The sequence below is a fragment of the Hemiscyllium ocellatum genome, chromosome 14 (genome assembly GCF_020745735.1).
Source record: "Hemiscyllium ocellatum isolate sHemOce1 chromosome 14, sHemOce1.pat.X.cur, whole genome shotgun sequence".
NCBI lineage: Eukaryota > Metazoa > Chordata > Chondrichthyes > Orectolobiformes > Hemiscylliidae > Hemiscyllium > Hemiscyllium ocellatum.
In genome coordinates this window covers 17,311,476-17,337,681 of record NC_083414.1, presented here as the reverse complement: position 1 = coordinate 17,337,681, position 26,206 = coordinate 17,311,476, and the positions used below count along the sequence as shown (strand labels likewise).

Genomic DNA, 26,206 nt, shown 5'->3' with positions numbered 1-26,206 from the left:
CTAAGCACTAGTCAGACTGCAGGTGGAATACTGCGAACAGTTTTGGGCCCCTTTATCTAGAAAAGATATACTGGCATTAAAGATCTCAACCACCCCCTTCCCGGGGGGGCCGGGAGGGGTCTCTCAGTTCCACAATCGGTCAAATAAACACGAGGTGTTCGGGCTGCTTTGACAAAATTTCACACTTAATCAGTACACCATAATACACCATCAACAAACACATAGATCTAGATGCCATATATCAACTCTGCAGAAACGAACAGGAAATGACATCACCACAAACCCCAGGAACCCCATCCAGGAGAAAGATATAAATAGAAAGCAGGAGACAAAAGCTTTGCTTCATTTGGAGGTCGTCACTGATGATGTTACCTAGCCAGGTAATGAAACCTCTGGATATCAAACCAATAGCTCAGTGAGCAAACCTACACCCTAAACCTCAACCTGAGCTACAAACCTTCACAAACCTTGTGATAGTACAGCCTTAATTACACAGTAAATCCAATAAAGACTAATAAAAAGATATTATGGACAGCAGGTTAACCCAGTGGTATTTCCTGGGAACCCACATTATTTTGTACATGTTATCTCTTTGCACGTGTATCTCCAAGGCTAACTAGGATGGTTAGTAATGTCCTATCTAGCTTGGTTAATTCCATACTGTAAAGGGAGCATTGTCTGCTAATCTTTGATTCAGTTAGCTCAGGAATGCAGCTTTTAGTAGGGTGCAAAGCCATTTTAAACATAGTGTTAATTTGCAGCCTAAAAAGCCATTTTATTATGTTACTTTATGTTAACTTGCATTAAGAAACCATTTTGTAGTTAGTAAAAGCATGCATTAAGTGGTTGCTCCTGATAACAGCCTAAATCCAGATTTTAGATTCTCAGCATTGGAGGCAGTACCAAGGAGGTTCACCAGGCTGATACCAAAGATAGAGAAACATTCTTATGAGGTAAGGTTGAGTAGTTTGAATCAGTACTCATTGGAATTTAGGAGAATGAGGACAACCTTATTAAACCATGCAAGATCCTTAGGGGACTTGATAGGATTGATATGGAGAGGTGTGGGACAGTCTAGGACCAGAGGGCATAATCTCAGAGTAAGGAGTTACATTTTTAAGATAATTTGTTTTCTCTCTGTGAGGATAGTAAATCTGTGGAAGTCTTTATCGCAGAAGGTTGTTGAGGCTGTGATAGATTCTGAATCAGTAAGAGACAAAGCAAGAAAGTGGAGTTGAGGATTATCAGATCAGATTTGATGAGATGAATGTTATTTCTGCTCCTGCATCTAATGGTCTTAAAAGAAAGGTTCAAACTTTGTCCGATAGAAGAGAATATTTTTCATCATGGTCTTAAACAGCGCAAATGAGAAGTACGTGCCTCTCCTCACACCCCTGTACGTACATTTAATCTGCATTTCCAGTGAAATTCTAACTTTGTCATTCTCTGAAGTATTGAAAAAAAATTCACTCCCGTTGTTAGACTAAAGCTTAAGAGTTCTGACAGATCTTTACATTGCCAAAAAATTATTAATGTGTACAATTTTATTCCATTAAAATGCTATTTTGCTAATCATTAGAAGGCCTTGGTGGCAATACGGGAATTGTTGAGTGTAACAAAGGATATCATGGACGGATTTTTGTTAATTATCTGATACATCATTACATTATTGTTGAAGACACCCATTTATAATCATTCCAGTTGACATGCCTGATTCAAGAAAAGCTCTGCACAAATTCAATTATTCCTGCTCTACTGGATAACTGTGGGCTGTATGAAGTGATTTTACCTCCAGCACATAACAGGGTAATTTTATTTATAAAAATACTTGCTAATTTAACATCTTTTGTCTCCTTTTTCCATAGTGATATATGATGGATGCCCCAAGTCACTTAAGGCTGGTGTTTGGTGGCCCAGAACAAAGTTTGGACTCCCAGCAGCTGTATTGTGCCCAAAGGGTTCCCTTGGTGAGTGACGATTCTATTTTCTTCTCATAAAAATTTTTCTTCACACTTTCAAATTTACACTATAGTCGGTTCAGTCGCATATTGTTCAGCTAATTGTTTTCTGGCAATGTTAATGTTTGTTGGAACTTGTCATTTTGTCCTTCCATTTAGTTTGTTGACAACAGTGGAAAGTTCATTATTACTTAAATCCAAGGGCCGTAATTTTTGAAAAATTATGAAAAAACTGGGCAGCATGATGGCTCGGTGGTTAGCACTGCTGCCTCACAGTGCCATGAACCCAGGGTTCAATTCTGCCCTGGCGACTGTGTCGAGCTTTCACATCCTCCCGTGTCAGCATGGGTGTCCTCCAGGCGCTCTAGCTTTCTCCCACAGTCTAAAGATATGTAGGTTAGGTCGATTAATGGGAAATACAGGGTTACAGGGATAGGGTAGGGTGTTGAGTCTGGATGGGCTGCTCTTTGGAGAGGTGGTGTGAACATGATGGACTGAATGGCCAGTTTCCTCCTCTCTCTACAAGAATCTCAGGGAGTCCCTCTCCCGCTGCAACTCCCAGGTCATTTCCGGACTTGTCCGACCTGCCTATTTCCTTTTCCACCTATCCACTCCACCCTCTCCTCCCTGATCTATTACCTTCATCTCCTCCCCCACTCATCCATTGTACTCTATGCTACTCTCTCCCCACCCCCACCCTCCCCGAGCTTACCTCTCCACGTATTCAGGCTCACTGCCTTTATTCCTGATGAAGGGCTTTTGCCTGAAACCTCGATTTCGCTGCTCGTTGGATGCTGCCTGAACTGCTGTGCTCTTCCAGCACCACTGATCCAGTTTCCACACTGTAATGATTATATGATTCTATGAACTATAGATAATGTCTCTGACTACTACAACAAGTTCTGACTAAAAAAGAACAGAATGCATCCCATTTTTAAAGAAGACTTGAATGTTTCAAGGTAGACTTCGTCTTAAATTCTGCCTATATTGTATTAGCTTACTACATTATAACAATGTTAAAAATCACACAACATCAGGTTATAGTCCAGCAGGTTTATTTGGAAACACTAGCTTTCAAAGCATTGCTCTGAAAGCTAGTGATTCCAAATAAACCTGTTGAACTATAACCTAGTGTTGTGTGATATTTAACTTTGTCCACCCCAGTCCAACATCGGCCCCTCCAAATCATGACCCAGTCTCTGTTTTTATTTTAACTGAGTTTATCTTTCCTAATAATGGGCACATCATATATAGGACTCTTAATATAACAAAATATTCCAAGGCACACCAGAGAGAAGCATTATGAAACAAAATACAGTGCAAAGTCACGTAAAGAGATGTTAAGCCAGATAATTAAAAAAGCTTTTTACAAAGATGCAGATTTTAATAGTGCCTGAAAGAAGAAAAGTGAGATGGAGACGTTTTTGGAAGAAAATCCAGAATTTAGGGCCTTGGCAGCAGAAAGTACAGCCAATGATGGTAAAGCAGAAAGTACAGCCAATGATGGTAAAATCAAGGACACTAAAGAAATAGGTCACACCAGATTATAGACCAACTGACTTATTTAAAAATACAATGTTTTTGCTGTTATCCAACCCAATCCAACATCGGCACATCCACATCATAAATGAAGAAATAAGAGTTAGAAAAACGCAATGTTCTTGGAAGGTTCTGGGTTTGGATGAGTTGACAGAGATGGGAACGAACAAGGCCATAAGAAAATTTGAGAAAAGGATGAGAATTTTAAAATTTAGATATTCTTGAGCAGGAGCTGTTGTAAGTCATTGAGCGCAGAGGAACTTGACTTTGCACACGCCAAAACCTTTGCAGGAGAATTTTGGGTGATCTGAAATTTTCAGAGGAGAATATGGGAGAACAGTTGGAATTGTCAAGACTAGAATGAACAAAAGCTTGGATGAGGGTTTCAGAGCAGCTGAACAGAGGCAGGTGTGAAGTTGGAGGATGTTATGTTGATATGATTATACAGGTTAGTAAATATCTGGTAACATTGAAAATTATCTCTGCCTCATTGTCATTATCTGCATTTACATTCTCAAGAGTAGGAGGTATTTTAGTCAGAATCCAGAGCAAACCACAGCCATTGAGGTAAGAATAGTTGAATTAAACCCAAACATCAAAATGAAAGATTTTCAACAGTGCCTCGAAAAAATAGATTTTCATCAAAAAAACTTAAAGATTGCTGAAAAAAGCGATGCGTTGGCCAATCTCTCCATCTTGCAACATCAGGACAAATTCAAAAATGCCACATTTCAAATTATCCCAACAAGTTGTGTGACAACAGTAAGTTGCTGATAATTTGGAAAGTTGACTCTCATTGATCAAGCATTGCCAAGGAGAAAGAAACAGGAACTATAGCTCCCATTCCCCCACCCCCACCCAAAACAAAACACCTAGGTAATAAGAAAAACCCACAAAGTTTGAACATGTCTCTTTTACTGAAGATGGATTGCTGCATGCAAATTAGTGTTACTTCTGCAAAACATAAATGAGCCATGTTAAGAGCTTGACTGATTCACAAATTGGTTGCTAATGTAGTACATTCAGGATTGTTAGTAGCTGCCACCCAATTGGGTAACAATATCTATCAGTAGACATTTTGCTTTGGGTTTAACGAGTGTGGGCTGATCAAATATAGTCTTTCCTATACTTTCCCTATTGTGAACACTTTAAGGGACAGTGTTTGATTCAATTAAGCTATCTTTAGGATGTATGGCCTATGTACCTGGCAATATACTTGCGCTGAAACTTATACCTGACATTGCTCAGTTGTGTGATGGGCAGAATGCCTTTACGAACTGACTGCAGCATGGTGTTAATGGGAAATACTACTCGTTTAACTACTACACAGTAGCAACCCAAACAGCTTGTTCAGCCTATTGTTCAAATCTTTTTAGGTTCTTAGATTCAAAAGTGGAATCCTTTCAAGTTTGCATGAGACATGGCAAAGAGTGAGCAAATTGAATTGACAAGTGAATTAAGGGTGTGGTATTTCCAATTGCCATAATCAGCGCCTCATTGTATCTGCAATCTCTGCAGTATGTAGTTCAACATATGAGGTGTTTGAGAGAGTCTACTGCCACCAATCCTCTTTTGCCTAATTTTTTGTCCAGGGCCTGTCTACTAATCAGCTGTGGAAGATACATCACCAGAAAATCTTTACAGAAGAAAGGCTGTTCTTATATAACAAGATGGCTTACTGTATGATAGCAATAAGTACAGCTGTATAATGTAGAAACATCAAAAACTAGGATCAGGAGCAGGTCACTCTGCTCTTTGAGGCTGCCCCAACATTCAATAGGATCATGGTCCTGTATCTCAATGTCATGTTCCTCCTTTCTCTCCATATCCATGCTGCTTTTAGTCTGAAAATGTACCTGTTTTCATGAATATATTCAGTGACTTAGTCTCCACAGCCTTCTGTGGTAGAGGATTCCACAGGTTCACTACCCTCTGACTGAAAAGATGTTTCTTCATCTCAGTTCAAAATGACCTCCCCTCTATCCTGAGAACGTGACTTCCTGGTTCTAGATTCCCCAACCAGGGAAGACATCCACACTGCATCAACTCTGTCCAGCCCTGTTAGAATCTTATATGTTTCTGTCAGATCCTCTCTCATCCTTCTAAACTGTGGTGAATGTAGGCCCAGATGAACTAACTGTACTTCCTAAGACAATCCTGCCAGTCCCCGGTATTAGCCTAATGAACTTCCACTGTATTCCCTCCATGACAAGTATATTCTTTTCAGGTAGGGAGACCAAAACTATGCATACTACTCTTGGTGTGGTTCCACCAAGGCAGTAAGGTATCCTTATATCTAAACTCATAGTTCAAGTCAGACATAATTTCTAGCAGTCTCAGGAGTTGTTCAGGGTACATCTACTGTCTATGAAAGCTAATGCAGAGTTCATTTCTTCACCCACAGACTGTGTGATACAGTTGCAGAACGGCTGACGTTCAAGTTAACATTGAACATTAAATCCTTCAGACCCGTTACTTTATACATTTTAGGGGCTATCTTTTGGTGCAGAGGTAGTGTCACTACCCCAAGATCAGGAGGCCCACCTCTTCCAAACTTATGTAATAACATCTTTGAATAGTTTGATTAGAAAAGTGGGTTAATAAAAACCAGTCAAAGTGTTATGGGAAACAATAGGAAAGTGGAGTTAATGCCACACTTGGACCAACATAATCTTATTAATTGGTGGAACAGGCTCCTGTTTCTTATCAGGATGCTTATCTACATTTATTTTAAAAATTGCTCATCTTCTGAGGGAGAAAATAAGTGCGCAATTTTTGCAAACAATAAATCCAGCAAAGATGAGTGGCCAGATTTTCAAAAATAGGCAGGGTCAGGGCTCTGTGTAGATCTGACTTAAAAATCCTATTTCCTTGGGGCATTTCTAGATCTTGATATCTTTGAAACAGATTCCAATTTTCAAAGTACGGGTAGGGAGCAGGGAACCCAGTCTCCCAGCTTCCTCCATTTTAACAATCAGTTAAACTGCCAAAGGAGCTTGCGTAGGGGCTGAGTCAACCAGGACTGCTGTTTTCATTTTATTCCACATCTTTGCACAGAGTTTGACTTCACAGCTTGGAACAAGAAAAGTTTTTGTTAATATTTTGAAAGTTGTGTGCCCCTTGGAGACCTTGAACTGGTTTGAGCATGTTTTCTCTGTTTTTGTTATTTGGGTACCATCTTGTGGTTTTATACTGTTGGCCCTCTAAACATCTCTCTGTATTTTCTTTTTTTGCAAGTCAGTGATCAGCTGAATCATGTCTGCCATATTCCTTTGCCCCTTGTGTTCTGCAGGCAATTCCTGCTTCCTGCCCAATTCAGGTGTTTGTATTTCATTTGCTTTTATAAGTGATTTGGATGCGAGCATAAGAGGTACAGTTAGTAAGTTTGCAGATGATACCAAAATTGGAGATGTAGTGGACAGCAAAGAGGATTACCTCAGATTATAACAGGATCTGGATGGGCCAATGGGCTGAGAAGTGGCAGATGGAGTTTAATTCTGATAAATGCGAGGTGCTGCATTATGGGAAAGCAAATCTTAGCAGGACTTATATACTTAATGGTAAGGTCTTAGGGAGTGTTGCTGAACAAAGAGACCTTGGAGTGCAGGTTCATAGCTCCTTGAAAGTGGAGTCGCAGGTAGATAGGATAGTGAAGAAGGCGTTTGGTATGCTTTCCTTTATTGGTCAAGAGTATTGAGTACAGGAGTTGGGAGGTTATGTTGCGGCTGTACAGGACATTGGTCAGGCCACTGTTGGAATATTGCGTGCAATTCTAGTCTCCTTCCTATCGAAAAGATGTCATGAAACTTGAAAGGGAGCTATAGGGAGAGGTTAACAGTCTGGGGCTGTTTTCCCTGGAGCGTCAGAGGCTGAGGGTTGAACTTATAGAGGTTTACAAAATTATGAGGGGCATGGATAGGATAAATAGACAAAGTCTTTTCCCTGGGGTCGGGGAGTCCAGAACTAGAGGGCATAGGTTTAGGGTGAGAGGGGAAAAGAGACCTAAGGGGCAACTTTTTCATGCAGAGGGTGGTACGTATATGGAATGAGCTGCCAGAATATGTGGTGAAGGCTGGTACAATTGCAACATTTAAGAGGCATTTGGATGGGTATATGAATAGGAAGGGTTTGGAGGGATATGGACCTGGTGCTGGCAGTTGGGTCTAGATTGAGTTGGGATATTTGGTCGGCATGGACAGGTTGGACCGAAGGGTTTGTTTCCATGCTGTACATCTCTATGACTCTATGTACTTGAGACTTGGTGTTTAAACTTGGACTTGAGTGGAGTATTTAGTTCCCAATTCCATTTTGAAAAATTCGACCTAACTTGTCTAAACCATAGCCTAGACAGTTTCTACTTCTCTAACCCTGACAATCTGGCCTATGAAACCCAACCAGCTCATTCTGTATTTGATTATCATCTTTCTTACTGATTAATTTACCCCTTTTTGGATTTTGAGAGTTTTTGGAAGACATGGATCTATGTGCTTGCAGTTTGAGATGGTAACAAATTAATATTGATTTAAATTTTGTTATTTTGTGGTCAGCGAAGCTTCAGAATATCTATCTATGATACATGATCAAAAAGCTTAGGATTTTCTGGAGGCAGCAGATTCCAGGCTTCAGGGCTGGAAGTGACTTCAGCCACATACTATTGTTGCTGGAACTGCCACTCTGATATACATGGAGGCCTGTCGCCATGAGGTGCCCGCCCAATCATAGGAACAATAGTTGTTGCTTAGGCAGCCAGGGACAAAAGGCCGTCAGTAGCTAGGCAAGAAAAATCTTGAAAGAATTACAGAATTGGGTACTGGAGGGGAAATCCCTCCAAGAAAATTATTGGTGTCATTGAGCACTGCTTTCCTTTCCATGGCCATACCTTTGCTTCTTGAAACCCTCCTTCACGCTGTTGCTGGAAAGGTAGGGGTAGGGGTAATGTAGTCCACCATCAGCAATATGGTGACAGTTCCAATAAACAGGCTCGACTCATGGCAATTGGTCGCCTGCTGGTCTGCCGCTCATAAAATGTCCCAATGGAAGGAATACTTTGGAGAACCAATTCAAACTGCTACCCATCATCACCCTCCCCAATCGCGTCGAAGCCAGTAAAATGCCAAACACATATGCATTAAGGTGAAAATATGTGAAGTTTGAACTCCTCTTTCGTTATGTAAAGGCTTTTTATAAATGAATCACTTCTGTAAAAATTAGTATTTTATACCATATTTTGACCTGCTTAATTTGCGTCAATACTAGTTTCAAATTAAGATTGGAAACATCTTTGCTCTATTTGCCTACTTTCCTACACGTGCATACATATTCACCTTGTATCCTATTTCACTATCTCCTTAATGTCTTCACACCTGGTTGCCTTTCTCTTTGTGTCACAGTTTCAATGTCCTGACATACCTGTCCACTATACTTTCAATCTTAAAATGGGAGCCTCAACATTTGAAGTCTTAATCACAGTTTTTAACATTTTTGATTCTGTGGCAATCAAGTGCTTTTGTTTGGGTAGAGACAATTCAAACCATTGTTATTGTATCCCTTTTACACAATATTTTCGCACATGTTGTTTAAACGAAACAAAATCCACAAAGCAGAGAGTGTTATTTGATGAACTTGCTGAAGCTGATTTCCGTTTAAACCTCTCTCAGCACGCAGTTTTGGTGAGTAATTTCCTTTTCTTTTACACTCTCTTGTCTCCTTGAATCTTGTATTTTATTTTCCTCTTCTCCCTTCGCAGGCGTGCGGGCTGATGGTAAGTTGTTCTGCTCACTGCTGAACTGTGTGATGCTTTGCTTGGCTTCATGTGTAAGTTATTTCTATTAAAGGTCAAGCTGTTTCAGATTAATGTCTTATATTCTGACCACCTATTTCAGGTACTGTGATTCGACACTGTGGGGAGGAACATGGTTGGTTGGAACCAGATCTTTTTAACTGTACATCGCCACCATTCATGCAGTTGAAAGAGACTGTAAGTACTGTTTTGAAAGCCTTACCGCTATATTCAAACTTTAATCTGACCTGAACAAAAGATAACTAACTTAAAATAATTTCTGGGCAAAATTTCAAGTATAGCGTTAAACATTTGTACTGTAATGCAAGTATTATCATAGTTGATTAGATATTAAGGATAGAATTTTTCACTGGATTAACTCGAGTGGAATTTGGCAGGAATGTTTTGAGGAGCTGCTTTACTTGTTATCCACTTTGCCACATCTGGATTGTTCTTTGGGAGTTGCTCCCAAATTTGTAATATTCCATTAATCAAATAAGTTTCTAAATAGTATCTGTGAATGGTTGGTACTAATGGGTGCTGGTTAGATCATTTGGCCTGCTGTGGATCAGCTGCTATTGCGTGTAGCTGTTCCTGTCAGGAGATCTGGCATGGGATATATCCCTCGTTTGTATGACTCCGTCCTCTCACATCCACTGTATTCCATCTACAGCAGCTCTGTGACATCCATCATCCAACTACTGAGTCCAACTACCTGTCTTTCTGTTACCATCCATTTTTCCATTTTGAAGAGAGCTCTGGAGCTCATCAGTTTTGATCAAATGGCTGAAACATTGACTTACTGATGTAATTTGTGAAGAATATGAGTGCAATTTCAAACATCTCTTATGGCCTGTGTTCAGAATTTTCTTTTAGTATATATCTTAGAATACACATTTTAAAGATGTGTTTTCTTCCAGAGATCTTTACTTGTCCAAATTTTTGATGCGTACAGGCAAGTGGAAAGAAAACAGCATTATGAGTTTTTTAAACTTTGTTACAAGCTTGAGTTTTCTTGCCATTAACACAACCTTCTTTTTACAAAATTACTTTCCTCCACATCACTGGGGAGAAGTGGGCTGTGATTGGAAGGGCAGTTCCTAGATGTTCTGACTATTCCACATGTTGGAGTCACTTTTCTTTGAATGATCACTCCAATGATCGAAGTGTTTTGTGAACTTTGGGAGCAAATTTGCCTACCGCCCCATTTATTTTGCACGCTGCTCCCTACCTGTGGTATAAATCTCAGCACTTTGCCATGGTTTGGTGATTATTCTAAAAATCACTAAAGACCTATACAGTCATTGAGATACAGTCATTGAGATGTACAACACGGAAACAGACCCTTCGGTCCAACTCATCCATGCTGACCATTTTTCCTAAACTAATCTAGTCCCATTTGCCAGCACTTGGCCCATATCCCTCCAAACCCTTCCTATTCATATACCCATCCAGATGCCTTTTAAATATAGTAATTGTACAGCCTCCACCATTTCCTCTGGCAGCTCATTCCATACACACACTACCCTCTCTGTGAAACAGTTTCTCCTAAGGTGCCTGTTATATATTGCCTCTCTCAACCTAAACCTATCCATCTGGTTCTGGACTCCCTATCCCAGGGAAAAGACCTTGTCCTTTTATCCTATCCATGCCCCTCATGATTTTATAAATCTCTATAAGGTCGCCCCTCAGTCTCTGATGCGCCAGGAAAAACAGTCTCAGCCTATTCAGCCTCTCACTATAGCATAAATCCTCTAACCCTGACAGGATCCTTGTAAATCTTTTCTGAACCCTTTCAAGTTTCACAACATCCTTCCGAAAGGAAGGAGACGAGAATTGCACACAATTTTCCAAAAGTGGCCTAACCAATGCCATGTACACCTGAAACATGACCTCCCATATTTAATGCTTTGACCAATAAAGGAAAGCATACCAAACACCACCTTCACTATCCTATCTACCTGCAACTCTACTTTCAAGGAACAATGAACCTGCACTCCAAGGTCTCTTTGTTCAGCAACACTCCCTAGGCCCTGCTCTGATTTACTTTTCCAAAGTGGGCGGCACGGTGACACAGTGGTTAGCACTGCTGTCTCACAGCGCCTGAGACCCGAGTTCAATTCCCGACTCAGGCAACTGACTGGAGTTTGCACGTTCTCCCCGTGTCTGCGTGGGTTTCCTCCGGGTGCTCCGGTTTCCTCCCACAGTCCAAAGATGTGCTGGTCAGGTGAATTGGCCATGCTAAATTGCCCGTAGTGTTGGGTCAGGGATAAATGTAGGGGTATGGGTGGGTTGCGCTTCGGCGGGTCAGTGTGGACTTGTTGGGCCGAAGGGCCTATTTCCACACTGTAAGTAATCTAATCTATTCTAATCAAAATGTAGCACCTCACATTTATCTAAATTAAATTCCATCTGCTACTTCTTAACCCATTGGTCCATCTGAACAAGAGCTGAAAAATGTGTTGCTGGAAAAGCACAGCAGGTCAGGCAGCATCAAAAGAGTAGGAGAATCGGCGTTTCGGGCATAAGCCCTTCTTCAGGAATCCCAATTCAGGGACGTCGATTCTCCTGCTCCTTTGATGCTGCCTGACCTGCTGCGTTTTTCCAGCAACACATTTTCAGCTCTGATCTCCAGCAACTGCAGTCCCCACTTTCTCCCATCTGTACAAGATCCCTTTGTACTCTGCGGTAACCCTCTTCACTGTCCACTACACCTCCAACTTTGGTGTCATCTGCAAACTTATTAACTATAACAAAAAGCAGCGAACCCAGCACCAATCCTTGTGGCACACCACTGGTCACAGGCCTCCAGTCTGAAAATCAACCCTCCACCACCACCCTCTGTCTTCTACCTTTGAGCCAGTTCTGTATCCAAGTGGCTAGTTCTCCCTGTATTCCATGAGATCTAACCTTGCTAACCAATGTCCCATGAGGAACCTCATCAAATGCCTTACTGAAGTCCATATGGATCATGGACCTCATCAATCCTCTTTATTACTTCTTCAAAGAACTCAATCCAGTTCATGAGACATGATTTCCCATGCACAAAACCATGCTGACTATCCCTGATCAGTCCTTACATATGTTTAAGAGAGCTCAAGGAGAAAATAGTAGTTTGATATTAAAACTTAATAGTAATCTTTGTTGAAAGAAAAAGGAAGCCTTCCTAACTGAGGTTAATTTTTAAAAGCTTTTCTATCTCTTGTACGTTTCAAATCATAAAATTTAGGAATTGCTGTTTTGAACGATTACCAAATTGAGGGGAGGATGACACTTGAATTTATCTTATCATAATGAAACAAAGTTACACCTGATAGGGTATTTGTATTTAAGTTTTGATTCATTGAATCAAAGCCAACAGAGAGATGATTGACCCGTTGGCCTTTTCTGTTATGTAAACTTCTACGATTATATGATTTAATCTTTTGTATTCACTTTTTCCTAAAACTGCATAATCCTTTCAATGTTGTAAAAGCAGTGGCAGTTGGGCAAAGCTCTCTGTAATCAACCTGCTCCACACTTTGCTCTACATGTTATGCCACAATATATGTCTCCATGTAAGACTTAGGAAGGCACAAAAAAGGACTGTTTGGAGAAGGAACTTGGAAAATTTTGACCCTCTGATGATTGAATCTCGTCCCAGCAATGGCTTTGTCTCTAAGATCCTTATAGTACCTGACATTTGTAAGCAATGACCGCTTCCCAGTCAGAATCAGATCTAGCTCACATTTGATTTATATTTGTTGTATCTGATAATTTACATATATTTGTACCTTTTTTATGAGATATTGCTGGTTCACATGTAACTGTAAAAGACCTGGCAAGAATTATCAATGAGGAATAGATGAGCTTGGTGTTTTAACTCCACCTTTAGTAGTCAACCACCTATTTTGTACCATTTTACACACACCAGTATGACTTCTGTGATATAATTTCTCTTTGTCTCTGTTGAAAGCTGGAAAGGCTGGAGAGGAATGAAACTGAACTAAATACCATTGAAGCAAAGAAACTTGCCCGGCATATGCGTACAGTCACTGAGGAGATGGACCAGTACTTTGGAAATGACATCCACATTACATATCACCTTCTCTTGAAGATGCTCGAATTTGAGTGTAGACAACGTGGTTTCAATCTTACAGCAACACAGGATGTACACTATACAGAGGTAAAAAACCATGAGATTCTTAATAAGCAATGCCTCAATACCATTTCTTGTACAGGTATACTAAATACCTTGTAAAAATGAACTATTTCCTCCCTTCTGATGCTACACAACTTTTCTGTGGCTCAGAGTCAGTTCCTATATTATGTGCATAACATGAAAGAGGAACAGTTTACTACCATCTGGTATGGTACAGATCTGGCAGCATAATGCGGTTGCCAATAATATTTTACTCATTGAAGTGAAGACGAGGTGGTGAGAGGGAGAAATAGAGCTCAAGTTTAGGGACAAAAGCCAAAATTAGCTCAATCAGGAGCTGCGTTGATGTTGTTCATGCAGATAACCCAAAGAATTAAACCCAGGCTGAGAATGTTTATAGATTCAGTGAACATAATTGGTGAGAAAGTAAGTTCCAACAAAAATGAAAATTGCCATAAGAATACATGTGATTACCTTTACAGTGGAGTTGTCGCAAATTCTTCTCCTCTCTTTACCTCCTGGTAAATAACATTCAATAGGAGTATGGAGTGACATTTTCTGGATTTTCCTTTTTAGCCAAAGTGTCACTTTTATGTATACAGTATGAAGAATCTGTTTCACTCTGTTGTTCCAAAGAGGCAGAAGAAGAATCTAAAAGCAGACTTTGCTGTAAGAGGCAGGGGAACAAGGTGACAATCATAAATGAGACAGAAGTCCAGCTGGTTGGAAGGAGCTTATAAAAATATTTTCATAATGAATTGGGCTTTCTCTTGATTCTCTTGGGCGGCACGGTGGCATAGTGGTTAGCACTGCTGCCTCACAGCGCCAGAGACCCGGGTTCAATCCCCACCTCAGGCAACTGTCTGTGTGGAGTTTGCACATTTTCCCATGTGTGCATGAGTTTCCTTCGAGTTGCAGGTTTCCTCCCACAGTCCAAAAATGTGCAGGTTAGGTGAATTGGCCACTCTAAATTGTCTGTAGTGTTAGGTGAAGGGGTAAATGTAGGGGAATGGGTCTGGGTGGGTTGCTGTTTGGAGGGTTGGTGTGGACATGTTGGGCCGAACGGCCTGTTTCTACGCTGTAAGTAATCTAATCATAAATAGAAACGGTAGAGATAAGCATCGATTTTGCTTGTAGTGGAAATATATGTTTAGCCCTCAAAAATACAAAGTATATAACAAGAATGTATATTTCCAGTCAGCTGGCAGTCTTCAATATTTTGCATACAAAAGGTTGTCTTGCATTGATTTCTGCCAGTAACATTACCGTATGCTAGTATATTAAATCTGTACCAATATACAAGACTATAATCTTTATCCCTTCAGTGTTATGGAGAAACCTCGCCGTCTGGCCTAATTGAGCTTAGCTGCATGACACAGGAAGAATGTCATACAGAGAAGCAAAATAGCACAATAGCTGTGCATGGTTTGTTGAATTGATCAAATCTGTTCGCAGACCATTTTGGTCATGTTACATTTCAGAATGACTGATTTGGAATTATAAAACGTCAAGAAATATTTTTCACATGCAACTTATTAAAATAAAGCTTTGTTTACAGAGAAATTCATCCTTAAAGGTCATAAATAGAGGTGATATTAACAATATCACTGCATGGGTTGGATTATTTATGTTTTATAAAATACTGAAGGTTTGTTTTTCAAATGATTGCAATTTTAATTATTAGTTTGAAACAAGCGTGCTTAGTTTGTAGTGCTTCATTAATCTATAGAATCAAATTTGTCATAGAGCATTCATGTGGAACCTGAGAGGTAAATTAAATATCCTTAATTTGGATTACATTTGTGTAGATAAGTTTTTAATAATGAGTCAAAGACGCAGAAGGCTCTAGATTTGAATTAATGCCTCATTCTTTTTACAGATCTACAGGGCCAAAGTAAGGAAAACAAATTAAATGAAATTTTTATACTCTTAAATTTATAGAATGTATGGTACTCCCAAATTTAGCACGTTGTGGTGCAGAGTTTTACTACAACAGATAGTGGAGCAAGATTTTTCACAGTATGCCATCTACAGTCTTTTTTTTGTTTTCTCTCACTTGATCCAATCTGTCATTCCCTCTCTTTCTGACTCTGAATTGATGTTGATTTCATCCTCATCCTTATTTCTTCCTGTTTTGCAATCCTTGTATCTCCTTCAGCAATGAGGTTTCCTGTTTTTCACTAAGATGCGAATGCCTTGTTGCCTCACCATGCTGCTATCACCTTACACCTCCACCAACGCTGGGAAAAATATTTTCAAATCTAATTATCAGGGCGTGTGGGAAGATCCACTCTCACACAAAATTATTGCCTAAACTAGTTTTATTGAAAGTGTCACTTTTTTTCTAATTCTCTCGAAACTTGTCACTTTCATGTAATTATTGGTTTTGCAGACAGTGATTAGGATTAACCTACAATATTCTACCTCAGATGTCAAATATTTGTTATGAAAATGTGCTGAAAACATTACAGTGTCTATAAATATTGGGGGGAACATCTTATAAACTTAAGTTTCACCAGATGTTTTTTAAACACTAATAACAGAGTTCATCAAATAAGCACACCATTGTCAGTTGTTGTTTGATTTGCCAAGTTACAGTGATGACGTACCAGCTCTTGTTCACCATTTTTAGAATGTGTTAAGAACAGGAAGTGTAGCTCTGGGTCTGGAAAATGCAGAACACTGGAATATCCTTCAGCAGACAGAACAAGGAACAGCTCATCTGATGGAACAAATTGAAGAATACATGAGGACATTGACACGAAACGTGAAACTCACCTACCTCAATCCAGTTGCTATTGTAACCCCCAATATAAGTGAGTATCTACAGTTGCTTGATAGTACAAAACTTATACATCGCTTACAAAAAAACAAGGTCAAAACTTTTTGCCTTGTGCTCATCAAGACTGAGAGACAAGAATCCAGATTTTGAAAGGAAACATCAATTTATACATCATTAGAAAAGGGTGCTGATTCATGTAGCAATATTACCTTCTATAATATTATTGGCAGATCAGGTGTTTGGACTCCGAAAAAGAAAAGGTCACAGCTGTGTTCTCATTGCATTTTCAGGAAGCGGGAATATTTTAAAGAGACATTAATTTTTTTACTGCATCTCAAATCTCAATTTCAGATTTAAATTTAACTGTTGACATGGTGTTCGTTACAATAGCATCCATTACAATATTTCCCATAGGGTAGCTCTGAACATATGCAATCTTAAGCTGAAGATACCACATTCATTAGCAAGTTATTCATTGCTACTGGTTAGCTGGGTGCTCTTTGACAGATTTGAAGCTGTTAACTCTTCCTTTCAGCATCTACCTTGCTACTCTTCCCCTGTTGCCTGATCTTCACTCCCAGCCCCTGCACCTCAACCCCTCTTGTGACCTCATGTTTCCCCTCAGCACTGCTGCCTCCCAGGTACTCTCAACAGTGGCCTGTCTCCACACCTTCCCTCCCCGTGTCACCCCCTTGTTTCCCCGGTTGTCCCCTTGTGATCGCTCTTGTCTTCTTTCCACTCAAACCCGAGAAGCCTTTATCTTCACACTCACTAGTGGATCTACCTATCGGCTGCAAGCATAGAGCGAACAGGCCTGTGTTTGGATGAGCTGTCCCTTACCTTTACCTTCTATTCAACTTATGAGGACAGCATTTCTCCCATTGGTCCCCTCTGTGAGTGAATGTCTTGGTGATTTGTGGACTTTCCGGAGTGGGTTCACCCTCCACCCCTGAGTATTTTGAATATTGGTACATATTAAGCTATCACTCAAGCCATTAATATTTGCACCTCATCACTCTATCTTTGCAATCTAGATGTGCTATCAATACCGGAATCTGTTTTCTTAGAACTCATGAAATTAGTAAATGTTGTTCCCTTGTTCGAGAAGGGGAGTAGAGACAATACTATATTCCCTCTATATTCACCAGGGAGGCTTATTTCAGTTTGGGTAAAGTGTTGGAAAGGGTTATAAGAGATAGGATTTATAATCATTGAGAAAGGAATACATTGATTAGGGATATTCAACACGGTTTTGTGAAGGGTAGATCGTGCCTCACAAACCGTACTCAGTTCTTTGAGAAGGTGACCAGACAGGTGGATGAGGGTAAAGTGGTTGATGTGGTGTATATGGATTTCAGTAAGGCATTTGACCAGGTTACCCATGGTAGCCTATTGCATAAAATACAGAGGCATGGGATTGAGGGTGATTTAACAGTATGGATTAGAAATTGGCTAGCTGAAAGAAGACAGTTGATGGAAAATGTTCATCCTGGAGTTCAGTTACTAGTGGTGTACGGCAAGGATCTGTTTTGGGTCCACTGCTGTTTGTCATTTTTATAAACGACCTGAGTGAGGATGTAGAAGGATGGGTTAGTAAATTTGCGGATGGAGTTAAGATCAGTAGTGTGGATAGTGCAGAAGAATGTTGTAGGTTACAAAGGAAAGTAGATAAGCTGTAGGGCTGGGCAGAGAGTTGGCAAATGGAGTTTAATGTGGAAAACTGTGAGGTGATTCACTTTGGAAGGAGCAACAGGAGTACAAAGAATTAGGCTAATGGTAAGATTCTTGGTAGTATAGATGAGCAGAGAGATCTCTGTGTCCAGGTACATAGATCCCTGAAAGTTGCCACCCAGGTTGATAGAGTTGTTAAGAAAATATACGGTGTGTTAGCCTTTATTAGTAGAGGGATTGAGGTTCAGAACCATGAGATCATGCTGCAAAGCTCTGGTGCGGCTACACTTGGAGTATTGTATACAGTTCTGGTCACCGCATTATAGGAAGGATATGGAAGCTTTGGAAAAGGTTCAGAGGAGATTTACTAAGATGTTGTCTGGTATGGAGGGAAGGTCTTATGAGGAAAGGCTGAGGGATTTGAGGCTATGTTTGTTGGAGAGAAGATTGAGAGATGACTTAATTGAAACATATAAGATAATTGGAGGATTAGATAGGCTGGACAGTTTCCTCAGATGGTGATGGCTAGAATGAGGGGCCATAGCTGTAAATTGAGGGGTGATAGATATGGAAACGTCGATTTTACTGCTCCTTGGATGCTGCCTGAACTGCTGTGCTCTTTCAGCACCACTAATCCAGATGTCAGAGGTAGTTTCTTTACCCAGAGTAGCAGGGGTGTAGAACACACTACCTGCAACAATAGTAGACTCGCCAAGTTTAAGGGCATTTAAATGGTCATTGAATAGACATATAGACAAATATGGGCTTCAGATTGGTTTCATAGGTTGGCGCAACATTGGGTCTGAAGGGCCTGTACTGGGCGGTTATGTTCTAACTCGTCTAGTTAAGTTCAATTTCAGTGACACCATGTACACCCAATTAATTTTGTTGCCATGCACGCTCCTTTTGACATGGCTATTGCTAATAGCGTCCTTTATGATAATCATGAAAACCTATCTTCAATAGGATGTTAGTGGCCGTTCCCCTTACATATTTCTAATACTTAGATGGTATGTTTGCAATATTTCAATCTGTAGCAGCATCAAAATAATTCTTTACATACTTCAATCAATGTTATCCTGCACTCAAGTTAGCCATTGAGATGGAAAAATTAGCTGAAAGCTCCCTTTCCTCAACCTGTTAGTTGAGAAATCTGCCAGTGACTTTTCTGCTACAATAATAGGAGATAGTACTAAATTAACTGGTCAACCTCAGATTACCCTGAATCAGAAGCATTTTTGAAAATTGAGCATTGAGCGTAGCTAGCTGTTTCAATCTGATATGTTGCAGTAAATGCACAAGTATTTAATTAAGTTTCATTGCAGGAAGCACAGCTCCACTAATAGAATGCTGCTTTCAAGCCAAAATGTTTTTTTTGTCTACCGCACAAATGAGTAATGTGGTACATGTGTTGGTGCTAGTGTAATGCCAAATATGGAGACCATATATCACAATGACTCATAGACTGTATCAAAGAACATGTTCCTTTGACTGTCGTTGATAGTGGACCAACAATGCTCAACAAGTCTACGTTTGCAAAACACAACACAGCGTCCAGGACTAGCTGTGATTCTGCTATTCGACAGCATTTAATTCTAAGCACACATTTCTTAGAATTTTACTGAAAACCAATTATAGGTTGGGCTCAGCATATTTCATTTGCATGTCCTAAAGGCTACATATATTCACACTGTGTAGACAAAAAGATGGCACCCATGATGTAGGGTACTGGGTTGGACATAGTCAGAAGTCCCGCAACACCAGGTTATAGCCCAATAAGTTTATTTGAAATCACAAGCTTTCAGAGCGTTTATTGTTCACCAGGTGAAGTGACGAACGAGCAGCACTCCCAAAGTTTGTGATTTCAAATAATCCTGTTGGGCGATAATCTGGTGTCATGTATCTTCAGACTTAGACAAAAAGAGTTTGTGGATACATTAAACTTTTTCATTGGCAACGTCCATTCTCTTTATCAATCTCTGTTGCATTCTCCATACCCTCTAGCTGGTCATTGTCTATCTGCCTGCTCTAAGATTAATGAACTAGCTATGATTGACACTTAAAAGATTCTGCTGCATTTCCATGCCATCAATGGCCTAACCAGTTAGCATCCTTTTCTCATGCTGCATAAATCAGTGTTCCCTTTCAAAGTTTGATTCCTTGTGTCCCGATCCTGAGGAAAGTAAGACCAAAAGTTTTGACTCTGTGTTGCTCTTTCTTAATGTTCAAAACATTTGAAAGCATTGTAGTTTGGAAAGTTGGACAATTTTTTTTATTAACTTACCATTCAAATTGGCTTATAGTGTCAGTTATGGCAAGTGACTAACATATTTTGTCACAAAGTAGTACAAAATATTTTCCTTCCCATAATTGACATGTGATCTTAGCAGATGTCAGTTGCTAGTAAGAATAATAATTGTCAGTGTGAAATTTAAGAAAAACTTTGTTCTATCATAGCAAATAATGGGTTAGTTTTTTAAAATATTTGCATTAAAGGAAGAAAGAGATCTGCTAACATACCTCTGTGAATATTGAAAACCCAATGGCCAAGATAGCTGTATGTTTTACTGTCCTGATTGTGCATCCATTAATTCTCATTTTTGAATTTCTATTTCAGTCCTAACTATTGATCACGTGGAGAATAGCACAAAGACAAGGAAGCGGTTTCCTCGCTATCACAGCAGACTCTTCCGTGGTCAGTCTACATGGGATGCACAAACGCACATTGTGCTGCCAAGATCTGTTTTATTTCCACCAAAAGTTAAAGGTAAGCAATAACAGCAGGAACTACAGCTCCTGTGATTCAAAAGAGAGCATATATCTTTGGTTGTCAGTATACACTCTGGCTGTGAGCATCATGTATAATGATGAGATTCCATGAATGAAGGACAACAATAATAAACAGATGGAATTTCATAAACAATGCTTGCTTCTGAGACGGTGCACTTGCATCAATAAATATGCAGTATCTCTGTACTGTTGAGCCCAAGAGGACTAAAATTGTTCTTTTTTCTTTTGCAATCTATAGTAATGCCATATGTATCTCTCTCTGAATTCTTTGTCTATGCAGCTATACCCACCTCCAAAGAAGAAAATTCAATCCAAGTGCGGAATGAAACTAGTAAAGTTTTACACCAACGGATGTTACCAGAGACTGAGCCCACTATGACCATCCTGATTCTCCTCATTTATCGGACACTTGGCAGTTTATTACCTGCCCGATTCAACACAGATCGCCGTAACTTAAGGTAATAGTTCAGCATTTAAGCGTGTGAGATGTGGTTTCTACAGTACCAAGGATCAAAATATAGTTTTTCTTTTCAAAGACTGCTTCTGAGATTTTCTCGGGGGCTAGGTTTTGGTTTTAAGTGACTCTTTGAATTTAAAAATTTCAATTAAAGGCCAATATGTTGTTGAAGCAGAACTGTGCAAACCTGCTTCATGCCTGCGTTGAAGGATTTGAATGAAACAAGAGATTCAGTGCTGAACTGACAGTAAAGAATCCAACAATTAAATTGTTTTGCTTCAACCATGCTTGTCCCATTGCCCCTCTATTTGCACAGAATATTCATCCTCTGACATGCTGTGATAACCACAACTTCTATGCAGCTAGTTGAGTTTCTTATCAATGGTGACCACTGTCAGCAGCTCCCAAGCCCACTTCCCTAAGTATGGTGGAGACTAAGCAATTGTGAAATTGAATTGAAAACTCAATGGCCAACATAGCTGAATGTTTTCCTATCTGCTCTCATTAATAAATAATATTTTTAATCTCATGATGGTGAGTAAGTTATTGAGGAGCTGCTGAAGCTTTGGATGTAGGTTTGCTCGCTGAGCTGTAAGGTTCATTTCCAGACGTTTCGCTACCTTACTAGTGAGGTAACATCTGGAAATGAACCTTTCAGCTCAGCAAGGAAACCTACATCCAAAATCTCAACCTGAACTACAAATCTCAAAATTCGTTGCTGAAGGTTGTTGGATCTAGGCTACTGCCCAATGGAATTCTTGTAATTATGTCTGGAACTGGAATGATTGGTCTTCAACCAGTTAACCATTATTTCTTAAAGCTCTATCAAGTGGAGAATTTCCCCGAACTCCATTAAAATTTGTTTTAATGTGTTAAATCCCTCTACTAATTTAAGCCAGCAACACAGAAAAGATGCACCCCATGGTGTAATCTGTTAAAATTCAAGAGGCAAAGCACTATCCCAAAAGTAACTGTTTAAAGTAAAAATTAACTTTATTCTTTAAGTCTAACAAAGAATATTAACTAACAACGATGTACAAGTCCTTTCTCCTAAACGTATCTTTTACCTCGCCCTCTACAATACTGGTGCGATAAAACACCCGATTAAGATTTGAATAAAAAACTTCTTAAGATCAAGCAGCTTTCAGTTCTTCTCTGTATTCCTGTCTTCTTTTCTTCTTGGGGATTCTGCTTCACAGGTGAAGGTACTTTGTAGAGAGCGGATCTTTCTGCAAGCAGTCTCTCTCGCTCTATTTGTTGATGCTGGCTGCTCTTTACCTAAGTCTTCAAAATGTCTGATATTTAATATCCCTAAACATCGGATCAAAATACTAAATTAAAACATGATTGGAGTTTGGTATCTTGGGGCATAATTTAAACTGATTGGCTGAATTTGAATTTGTTTTTGTCACATAGCAACCCAGCTATTGCTAGCTGTTCGACCAAATGTTACATTTTAAATTTTCCAATATTCTGTGTGTTTGGGTAAGTCCTTGCCAGCCTTTCAACTCTCGTAAAGGTACAATACACATACAAATTCATAACAAATAGGACTGTGTAATGTCATTTCAGTTCTGGAATTCAGCTTTTCTGTCCACTTTTTGGAGCCAAATGATCTTGGTGGAATTCCAGCTGAGTATTAGTCAGAAGGTTATTACTGAGTACGTGCTCTTGATGATTCTTTCCCTCAAAGTTTGTGAGAAGATTTGTAGCTCGGGTGCTCGTTGTTGTGGTTCTGTTCGGCAAGCTGGGAATTTGTGTTGCAGACGTTTCGTCCCATGTCTAGGTGACATCCTCAGTGTTTGGGAGCCTCCTGTGAAGCGCTTCTGTGATCTTTCCTCCGGCATTTGTAGTGGTTTGAATCTGCCACTTCCGGTTGTCAGTTCCAGCTGTCCGTTGCAGTGGCCGGTATATTGGGTACAGGTTGATGTGCTTATTGATTGAATCTGTGGATGAGTGCCATGCCTGGGACAACACTACTATTATAGGACAAGCCAAACAGAGAACAGCCAGGGAATTCCTGGAGGCATGGCACTCATCCACAGATTCAATCAATAAGCACATTGACCTGGACCCAATATACCGGCCACTGCAACGGACAACTGGAAGTGGCAGATTCAAACCACGACAAATGCCAGAGGAAAGATCACAGAAGCGCTTCACAGGAGGCTCCCAAGCACTGAGGATGTCACCTAGACAGGGGACGAAACGTCTGCAACACAAATTCCCAGCTCGGCGAACAGAACCACAACATTCTTTCCATCACTTTGCTGATGGTTGATAGCTGGCTAATAGATGGTAATTGGCATTGATTTAAATAAGTAGATAACCTGTTGGTTGAAAGCGGTTGGGGTAAATATATTGACGAAAATGCTGAAGAATTACCCTGCCATTCTTCAAGTAATACCATGAAATCTTGCCATCCACATAAATTGACTGATGACAACTTTGCTTAATATTTAATCTAAAAGCACACTTCGCTAACAATGTTGCACTGGCTCAATTCTGCTTCGATTAAATTCTTAAGTTGCTGATTCAATCCTCAGTTTCTCCTTCCTTGGAAAAAGTTTGGTCACTATGTTTGACTCCTGCTGAAAGTATAAACCAGTGCATCCTATTTTCTGATTTTTTAAAAATGTGTCAGCTTTCATTGCATATCCCTAATTGCCCTGGGGAAAGTTATGGTGAGCTGTTTCCTTGAATCACAGTAAGCTACGAATTGTGGAGACAATCACAGTGTGTTTAGGAAGGGTGTTCCAGAATCTTGGCCCAGTGATGGTAACTGTACAGTGATTTTGCTGCAAGTCAGGATCGAATATAGATTTGAGGAAAACTTGCTGATGATGGTGTGAACAAAAACTTATGCAATAAACTGAAACATGTTGAAGAAACTTTTCATTGTGTCTCTGTCCTTTATTGAACACCCTCAAACATTTTGAATTGCAGACTTCCAAAGCATCCTGTAATGAATTCTCCAATCGTGACTATCTCTATCTTCAACAACAACAGCTTTGTCCATGGAGCTTTAAACTCACCATTAATCCTGGAATTCCGTTTACTGGAGACTGCCAATCGCAGCAAGCCTGTGTGTGTCCAGTGGAATCATTCCAGTCTGTAAGTACATTAAGCTATCCATGCCAGTTGTTTTTGAGAGCCCAACAAGGAACTAATCCTAAGTATGTTACTAAGTAAGTTTTATCCTGTATTGTAATGCCTAAGCTTCAGAAATTGACTATGTCACATAAATAGCACAAATTCAGAACCAGCCAGTAAAGATGGTGAATTATTTATGAGGCAATATAGAACTGTGTTTTGTTCCGATGTAGACACTAGATCAGTCGCAACATAGTGTTCCTACTGTCAGATGCATGTTTGAAAATTCAGTAAAGTGTCGACAGTGTGCAACAGCAAAAACTGAAAAGGTGAGGTTGAGCAATCCTCTTTTTATCTTTTGATCTGCAGTATTTACTGTACCGTGACTCTTCTCACTAGTCCAAATGAGATGACTAAACAGGAAAAACTCTAAAATAAAAATAGAGAGCGCTGGAAAAAATCAGAGCTGGCAACATCAGTAGAGAAAAAAACAGAATTAATGTTTCAAGTCCAGTGGTCCTTTGTCAGACTTCAATACAGCTCGGAAAGGTATTTGTGTTGATAATGAGAGTGGAGGGGGAAGAGGGAATGTGAATAGAATACATTGAGAAAATGCCCAGAGAGAGAGAAAGAAAAAATTGATAGGCAAACAAACAAGTTCTTATAAGCTGAGAGGGAGAGCGAGAGAGAAAGAAATGCTGGGTTGGTTGCTAACAAGAAGTGTAAATGTCTGAAAATGGGTTGTCTGTGCTAGGAGCAATCCTTACAAATCAGGAGGTTGTGGTGTGGGGTGGATAATTAAAATGGGGAGATATGTTCATGTTCTGAAATTGTTAAAGTCAATGTTGAGTCCTGAAGCATGTGAGGTATTCCTTCAGCCTGGCTGGAGTGCTGCAGCAGGCATGAGACAGAAATGTTAGAAGCGGAACATGGTGGTGTGTTGAAGTACCAGGCAACTGGAAGCTCAGTGTCATTTTTATGAACAGAACATAGGTGTTCAGCAAAATGTTCAGCCATCTGCATTTTGTCTCCCCATTGTGTCAGCAGTGAATGCAGTAGACTAGATTGAAACAGGTGCAAGTACATTGCTGCTTCACCTGGACAGTGTGTTTGGGACCTTAAGTAGTGCGGAAAGAGGAAGTAAATAGGCAAGTGTTGCATTTTCTGTGATTGCACAGGATGGTATTGTGAGGAGGTATTGGGAATAGAGGAGGAGTTGTCTAAGTCGACCTGGAGGAAACAATATCTGCGAATGCTGACAAGGGATTGGGGGTGGGGAGTGGGGGGTGAATATGTGGCTGGTGGTGGCATCTCACTAGAGGTTGCTGGAGGAAGAACTCTGAAATTGGTCCCAATCACTAAGGTTAATGGGACAAAGCTTTCAGTGTATTGATTCAGTATTGCATTTTCAACTTGACCGAACACCTGCCGCTGTTATAATTCCAGTAATTGCACCAATGAAAATGCAAATTTCCCCAGGGTTTGCGCTGTCTTTTTATTTCTGTCTTGAAGAACATAATTGGTCTTCAAACTTGTACCTGTTTAATGCAAAACCAAAATAAACAAATAAAACCTCTCCTACCATTAATACAATGTTCTTGTGTTTCTCACATTGTCTAATTCATCAGTTTATATATGTGCTTTGGGAGGTGACGGAGTTCACTGCATAGATTGCACTTCATGTAAACTTGCTTTTTCCATTCGGCCCAACAGCATTATCTTGCTCCTGACTTAAGTAGTTAACCTGCCCTGGTACAGTACAATTATAATGCTGTTTTATTAAGTTTTTAAAAAAGAAATAGGAATCTGTGCTCTATAACCCATTAGATGCTGTAATAGTTCTTTACAACCTTTGAAGTATTACCAGCTGTGTGCAACTTCACCTCTTCTTGAGAGGGGGTATGTTACTTCTCCCCAACACATTCTATATTTGAATCACATTGGATTCTGTATGTCACATGTTTGGTGGAGCTGCCAACTGCATTTGAACTCAGCC

At 39.9% G+C, this 26,206-nt stretch overlaps 1 protein-coding gene across 1 annotated transcript in view; it reads left to right on the top strand.

Moving 5' to 3' along the window:
- celsr3 (cadherin, EGF LAG seven-pass G-type receptor 3) overlaps positions 1-26,206 on the top strand; it is a 255,555-nt gene that overhangs the window by 158,093 nt on the left and 71,256 nt on the right. Inside the window, 8 exon segments of the mRNA XM_060835417.1 lie at positions 1,866-1,967; positions 2,381-2,395; positions 9,380-9,474; positions 13,232-13,441; positions 16,050-16,233; positions 20,488-20,637; positions 20,941-21,118; positions 24,064-24,231. Coding sequence (XP_060691400.1) covers positions 1,866-1,967; positions 2,381-2,395; positions 9,380-9,474; positions 13,232-13,441; positions 16,050-16,233; positions 20,488-20,637; positions 20,941-21,118; positions 24,064-24,231 — 1,102 coding nt within the window.